We start from the raw sequence: 8,101 nt of genomic DNA on the forward strand, positions 1-8,101 counted from the left end.
AGCACGTGCGAGAACCAGGGTCACAGGTGTATTGCAGGCATCGGGCCCATCTGAGAGTCACTCTCTGTGTCTCTATCTTTCTCTGTCCACTGATAAGTGCACTTGTACGGTAGTCGTCTTGCTGTGGTAGAGCTCTGTCCGCCACAGCCACGCCAGGATGACGTGTACAGTTGGAATCGCACGCACACACATGATGTCCATGTTACATCCTCAGCATCATAATTTGAAATGCAGTGTGTGGTGAGACCCGGGCTCGCACGAGTCAGTGCTGAGTCTTCTTCTGATGCATGCGTCCACCTTCGTGTGAGTCTGTGTACCAGCTGAAGGGTGTTGGATTATCCTCAGTCCCTGGGCTCTACAAAGAAAACCAATTCTCAGCCTGTTGATGTAGAGACCTGAGAAAATGTTCTTATTCTTATGACGCACAGCCACAGTGAAGAGCAAGCTGCACTAAGTGCCAGTTAATCCATTCCTTTGAACATTTGGGTATGGGAAGTCACACCCATACCTAAGGAAATTGCACCTCAAGGTCTGGAGACTGAGGTTCCTGCAGAAAATAAGGGACCATACTCAGCCTACCCATGATAGCTCTTTGGAGGGCAGAGCCCTAGAAAGAACAAATATTTAACTATAAAGAGTTAATCTTTTAAAAAACCAGTGTGCTAAATCAGGGAGCAGTTCCCCCAGTGAGGGCACAGAAGGCCGTGTGTGAACCAGGAAGCGAGACCTCAAGATGCCGAGTCTGTTGTCTTTACCGTGGATTCGTCTCCCCCAGGACTGTGTGAAGAAAATTCCAGTGGTCTTTTTAAGCCACTTCACTGACTACTATAGTTATATATACACAGTCATCCATTTTCTTCCGCACGTGCCTTATCTCCATTCCCCTTTGCGAATCTGGATCTTTGAGTCCTCCCCTTTTCAGTCATTGTTGTCTCAGTTTGTCCCTATGTGTGCTGAACATTCGTTACTCTCTTGCTATAGCAAATCTCTTGTTATTGTTTAAGCTCGTAATGCCCTGTTCTTAGTAGGAGTTGCACTCCTCTGCTTCTATCACCCTGCTAGTCATTTTACTCCTAATTATGGTTTTTTTTCTTTGTCAATGTTTAAGGTGAGCTTACCCCTTTCAGTATTTCCTGTAATGGCAGGCTCATAGTGGAGAATTCCCTTAATTTTTGTATGTCTGGAAAGGTCTTTATTTCTCCCTCATATCTAAAGGAGAGCTTAGCTGGATGTATGACTCTTGGCCGGTAGTTTCTTTCATTTAATAGTTTGAATATTTGATTCCACTCCTTTCTGGCTTGTAAAGTTTGTGCTGACAAATCTGACGATAATCGAATGGGTTTTCCTTTATGGGTTACCGTCTTCCCTGGCTGCCCCGAGAATTCTCTCTTTGTTGTTGATTTTTGATAATTTTAATACAACGTGTCTCGGTCAAGGCCTTTTTCGGGTGAGATAATTGGGTGTTCTGTTGACTTCTTGAATTCCAAACTCCAGCTCATTCCTTAGATTTGGGAATTTCTCATGAACTATTTGTCTGAAAATGTTTTCTAATAATCTCTACTCCTTTCCCTCCCCTTTGATAATGCCCATTATTCTTATGTTTCCTCTCCTGATGGTATCAGCTAGTTCTTGTATTTCCCTTTCATTATTTTTCATTCTTTGGTTTGTCTCTTCTTCTTTCTGATTTCTTTCTAGATTTCTGTCTGTGCCATCACTGATCCTTTCCTCCATTTGGTCGACTCTATTTCCAAAGCTTGCTATTTCATTTTTCAACCCTTGCAGTGTGCTCGTTATCTCCAGAAGCTCTATTCTGTCCTGATTGAGTTTCAGTTTCCTTGCTAAAGAACTCATTCTGCTCATCTAGCTGTGTTTTCAATTCCTGAAATTGTTGATATGATTCGTTTTGGATCTCAATGAGTGTTTTCAGAAGTACCATCCTGAATTCTCTGACATTTAAGTCACATATTTCTGTGTCTGTAAGCTTATTTTCTGGAGAGTTTTCTCTTAGTTCCTGAGATGCCTTGTCACCTTGGTTATTCATGGTGTTTAATGGACCATTTCTCCACCTGGGCATTAATGGAAATGTTTTTTGCCTTTTTTTCCAGAACGAAGATTTATTCTATAAAGGTCTCTCTTTAGCCTGTTGCAAAGATGTCGCTTTTCTTTTGGTTTCCAGTAGGTGGCGTCTAATCTCTTGGATGCCTACTTCATATAAAGACTTAATGGTGTCTTTTTTTTTCCTCGTAGATGTTTAATCACACTCACTGCTCTGAGTCTCAGTCCCTGTCCGTGTTAGCAACAGTTTCAGGAGCATTTACTCAGACTCCCCTGGGGCTCTGTGGTGATTGGTCTCGGAGGGTATGGGGCAGGGGCTGTCTGGGTTGGGGGTTGGAGGCTGCGGCTCAGCCTCCATTTTGCAGCCGCAGCTGGTAAAAATCAACGGTTATTTCTCTGCTGCCCCCCTTCTCTGCTGTCCCCACTTCTCTGCTTTCTTCCCCGGTGTCTGGGCACTGATGCTGGCTGCGTAGAGCTCTCAGCTCTCCCAGTCAGGGCTGTTCAGAGAACTCGCCGCACCTTTTCCCCGCCCTCTCCTCCTGCAGGGAGCTCTAGTACAAGAGGCAGCTTCTTTGTATCTCCCAGACCACTGCCCGACACTCAGGGTTCTGTCCTGTGGTAGCTCTTATGCAAAGATCCCACACTCAGATGTGCTGCTGTGCACTTTGGGTGTTTCTTTATTGCTGTTGTTCAGTTTTAGATGTTCAGCTTGTTGTTTCAAGGGGAGAGATTTGGGGACGGCTCACTCCACCATGTTTCTTTAGTGTTCTTCTACCCAGCTCTTCTATTAGGATCGTGTTTAGTGCTTATCTTTTCAGCTGAAGACTCTTACTCTGTTAACAGCAGCAGCTCTCTCTTGACAAATGCATCTTGGCTGAGGTGTGCATGGAACAAAGTTGTTGCCTCCAACTCAGAGGCTATCAACACTCGCTGTGAGTTTTGAGTTGTCTCAGGACTCTGATTTGGAGAAAACTAGCAGAGTCATTTCTGCCTCTGAAAATGACCCTACGTTTGGTGAAGGAGATAAATGTGATCCTCATTGTCATGAAAAAAGACCACCTTTTGTATCAGAAACATGAGGGGTGAGCTGAGAATGATAAATGTGCAAAGGTTCCTGTGACACTGTTGCAAGAAGAAGAAGCCGCAGAGCACAATAGGAAACCAGTCCTGAGCCTCCATCTGCATGCGCTGCTGGGGCTGAGACACGAGTCCATGGGGTTTGTGTGCCCCCTGCAGGCCCTGACCTCCCTGGAGGCTCTGAACCCCTGGAATCCCTGACCACTCGGAGACCCTAAACCTCTGCAGGTGTAGAGCCCCTGGAGGCCCCGACCCGTGGAGGCCTTGTGCACCGGAAGCCCTGAGCACCCTGGTGTCCTCAGCAGACTTTGTCTTTAAATCTCCCACTGAGAAACAGAGATTTGCCTGGTCCCTTCCTTTACCCAGCATTCAGTGGTGCGTCCCTCAAGGTATAGGCATATGGAGCCTCCTGTGCAAAGCACGTCCCCTCTTAGTTACTTCTGTCAACTGAGCCCGCCCTCTGCCCCTTGACTACAAATTCCGAGATACCTCTGCTGCTCTCAGAGGTACCCTTCTGTCTCTCTCCTATGGCAGGACCCATTTTGCCAGTGTCATAAATAAGACCTTCCTTTCAAATTTAGCAGTTGTTGGAAGAACGTTGTATCAGTCATAGAGACAGAATAAAGTGATTGGAGGCTTTGGAGTCTCAATCATCTCCTGGCAAGACACAGGTGATGAACATATACCTCTTCCGTCAGGTGGCTCCACAAGACCCAGGAAGGTAGATCCGAGGACAGAGTGACAGGTCAGAGGTTGGGTCTGAGCCACAGCAGCTCATCCCCAGGTCTTGAGACCCAATGGAGTTCTCTCAGATGGGCATAGAATCATCTTTGGCTGGTGATTTCTAACTTCCATTTTCTCTCTTAGGGAGGAAGGTGTCTGGACTGTGACCATGTGCCTGCCTTGCAGTGTATTTTAGAATGAGGTGATTTGTCTTCTAGGACCACAGGTCTGCAGCTGGAGAGGATTTCACTGCAGAATGCATCCATCAAATTCTCACTGATACCTGATTTAGAGGTTATATTGGGAGGTTTTGAGGTGATCCTATTTGATATTAGGCTCGTGTTAATCTTTGAAGAAGTTAGCATTGGGGGATGTTGGGATGTGCTAAATGGAACCGAACTGTGGGATGGATGTGAATATCTGCAGGGCGTTTAACGTCACATCATGCTTGGAGTCTGATGTTACATGGGAAAAGGCACGTTCCAGGACCACTAGACAGCTTGAGGTAAATGGTTTCCTGTTTCATCTGAGAGATTCCTAACGCAGTCACAAGTGTTCACGCCAGAGCGAGGCAGAGGAGATTAGACTCCAGGAGAGGAAGAAAACAATGTGACCAGTGATGTGAGGTGACTTCCTCCAGTCTGTGGGGATGGATAACAGGGCATGAGTCAGGATGCACGGAAAGCGGCTCTTGAACCAGGAAAGACACAGAAGCAGACCGCTGTCTGAGTTTGCTCAGGCTGCAGTAAGAGAATAAAACCTTCTGAGTAATTTAGTGTCACCCATCATTCACTTCCCATGTTTCAGTAGGTGGGACTCCTGGATCCAAGTGCTAGCATGTTCACCATTGGGGAGAACCCTCATCCTGGGTCATATCTGGTTGTTCTGGCTGTGTCCTCAGGCGGAGGAAGAGACACGCATGGTCATTGGGGCCTCATTTAGTTAGGTGCTAATCCACTTCATGAGAACACTGGCCTTGTCTTCCAGCACCACCCAGAGACCCCACCCCCAACATGGTTCTCTGTGGGGTTAGGATATCAATATGTAATGTTGGGGAGCACTCATGTTCAGACTACACCTGTCCCTCAACACTCTGGGCACATGTGGTCCTGCCAACACCTTGAGTCTGTCCAGGGAGACTGACTTCCTGCTCTCAACTCCAGACTGTGAGGAGTCAATGTGTGTAGACTGTACACCGAGTGTGTGGTACTGTGATTCAGCAGGGACAGGGAAGTCATACATTCTGGATGTGGGTCTCACTTCATCAAGTGTCTCCCCACACTGCTCCCCATGTGTGAGGACACCAGTCCTGCCCCAGGGACAGGGACAATGCAGGGCTGTGGTAGGAGGGGAGGACCCTCTTCAGGAGCTCAGTTCAACAGGAGAAAACTGAGGGGGACTGTGCGAGAACCTGACTCACCCGTCACCATGACTTTGCTACCAGGAGTCAGGATCGTCCTCCCAGAAGGTCATGTGCCTGGTGCTGGACCTCAGACTGGGCAGTAGGAGTTCACCCTTCAGTCTTTATACTTATCTATATTGAAACATAATTCCCTGTTCAGACACAGGGGAAAGTGGGAGGAAAGGCTGGGGGATCTGCAGTCCAAACCCTGAATCTGACACCAACACGTAATCCCAGACGATGCCTGAACGAACTCCCCTCATCCAGAGACCAGGGAGGTGCATATGTGCCCTCTACAGAAGCAAAGACAAATGGCAGGGACCTGTCAGGAAACGCTGACCCTGCATCTTCCTGCAGGACACCTGGACTAGTGACACCTTTCCCTGAATGCCGGGTGTGCTTGCTAGAGTGTCACTTATAGTGTCAGGTGTCTGTCTCTGTGTGAGGAAGTCAGCGGACACTGTCCCCTCCCTCCTGAGCCCCACACAGCTGCCCTCTCCCTCAGGGTTTCTGTCACTCGCAGGATGTGGGTCGTCACTCTGCGTCTTTCGCACAGTAATATGTGGCCATGTCTTTAGGTCTCAGACTGCTCAGCTCCATGTAGGCTGTGCTGGAGGACTTGTCTGCGGTGATGGTGACTCTGCCCTTGAACTTCTGTGTGTAGCCTGTGCTACCACTGTTAGGGTTAATGTCTCCCATCCACTCAAGCCCTTGACCTGGAGCGTGTCGCACCCAGTTCATATAGTAGTCGGTGAAGGTGAATCCGGAAGCCTTGCAGGAGACCTTCACGGAGGCCCCAGGCTTCCTCACCTTGGCTCCAGACTGCATCAGCTGGACCTGGGCGTGGACACCTGTGGAGAGGAGACAGCAGTGGGTGCAGAGCCCCGACTGGCCCTGGTGCCCTCGTCAGCCCAGGGCTGGGGATTCCCTTACTTGTCGCCACTGCCACCAGCAGGAGGATGCTCCAGCTCCAGTCCATGCTGAGGGTGGTGCTGTCAGGGCCTCTGTGGAGGAAGGTGTGCTGGTGGGTGCTGTGAGGACACAGACAGGTCCCTATTTAACCTATAGCACCTCAGCCCATTTGCATATTCATGCGGCAGAGTATTCATAGCTGAAATCTTGTCTCCACCTGAGAGAATTTGATGACACGGAAACCGTGGGCAATGTGCACTTGAAGTCCCAGATACAAATGCTTGTTGTGCATATGTGTCCCTGTCAGGTGCCTGATCTCTGTGCAGACAGAACTTTTTTTCTCGGAGAAACAAGTCCTACAGGACGTCTCCTCACTGTACATCCTCCTTGAATGACATGGGGACAGTGGATGCAGCTGGGCCCTGATGTCACACCTCGTATTCCTGCGTCAGGATGTCTCTGAAATGCCACACCTGGTAAAACACACCCTGCCTCCAGCTCCACAAATTCAGATGTATAGAAGCTTCAGACCTGCCTGTAATTGTGTGGTTCTCATTGCCTTCTTGAGATTGGGAAATGGTCTGGACAGAATAGAACATCTATCTTCGCTTCTGCAGTCTCTGTTTAATTGGAAATTTAGATGATCTGTGGAAAGAGGAAGCCCCAGGTCCGCAGAGAAATCCCCTCCCCCACTCCCTCTGCACCTACTCTGGGTGCACAACACCTGCAGGGGGAGTCCCGAGTGCCCCCTGCAGCCCAGCCCCCCATGCTGCAAAGGAGGGTCCTGTCTGGGCTCAGAGGGTATGACCTCACAGTGTTTCTAGGACAGTGTTAAATGTCTGTGCCCTGACTTCAGGATGGTCCCTCAGGGACACCATATGCTTTTGGCATCACTTCTTGATATAGTGAATTGGCCTCGCTCATCCCCAATTACTCTGCAATGACTTTATGTGACCCCCAGGGATCCCTTTACCTGGAGTTGACAGATGTATGACACAGGGACACACTCCCCTGAGTCCACAATCTTTTGGGGACTTGCTGGACCAGCTATGTTCTTTAGGGTTTTCCAATGAAGGACACTTCTGACAAACCCTGTAGATACACACCATGTGGCTCAATGCTCACGCTACTTCCACTATTCAGTGAATTAGATGCACACACCAGATGTGTGCTCAGAGGCGACCTTTGACCTGTTATTAGATGTAGGGATCTAATCTCACGATGTGTAACTAGCACCTGGACAGACATCACTAGACAGGAAATCACTGAAGAAAGTCAAGTCTCTCCCAGGAAGCTGCAATATGGAGAGCACAACAGGCAAGGGACCTGTTGGACCTCAGGTGAGGTCCCATTTTGAAAGGGCATGGGTCTCCTTGGCTGGACTCAAAAGGAGCACGTGCCACCTCACACCAGTTCCAGGAACTGTCACTCCTGAAACAGAAGCCAACCCCTGAGAGTGCTCTGTCCCAGGGGGAGCTGCAGAGCAGGCAGGAGGAGACGCAGAATTTCTGGCTTCCAGGATGCGCTGGGACACGAGGTCCATGATCACGTCTGTGAGGTACTGGTCTCTGCATGAGGACGTCTCATACACTCTGCTCTCAGGAACCTGTGCCTGTGCCGACATAACCAGGAACGTGATGAACATCCTTCTGGTCAGCGAACCTGCTCACAGGTAGTTAAACCTGGGAGCTTGCTATGTGTGAAATCTATGTCTCACCATTCATTTCTTGAAGCCCTAACACACGATGTACTGTATGGGAGAAGAATTCTTAGGAAGTTTTAGAGTTAAATGAGGTTAAATTTAAATTTTTGTCTGCATAAGAAAATGAAGAAAGAGCGATATTGCTCATTTTCTCCAGCACATGAGATTGCAGTGAGAAGTCGGCTGTCTCCCCACAGGAAAGCTTTCTCTCCAGGAATCGATGTCTCTGC

At 48.6% G+C, this 8,101-nt stretch overlaps 1 gene segment (V, D, J or C); it reads right to left on the reverse strand.

Moving 5' to 3' along the window:
• Nucleotides 1-5,791: 5,791 nt before the first annotated feature.
• Nucleotides 5,792-6,236, reverse strand: LOC120614191 (immunoglobulin heavy variable 1-8-like). The segment is given in 2 exon segments: nt 5,792-6,108; nt 6,191-6,236. Coding segments are annotated over 2 exon segments (363 nt in total).
• Between the last annotated feature and the right edge of the window lie 1,865 nt (nt 6,237-8,101).

This window comes from Pteropus medius, unplaced genomic scaffold, assembly GCF_902729225.1.
Source record: "Pteropus medius unplaced genomic scaffold, Ma_sr-lr_union100, whole genome shotgun sequence".
Taxonomy (NCBI): domain Eukaryota; kingdom Metazoa; phylum Chordata; class Mammalia; order Chiroptera; family Pteropodidae; genus Pteropus; species Pteropus medius.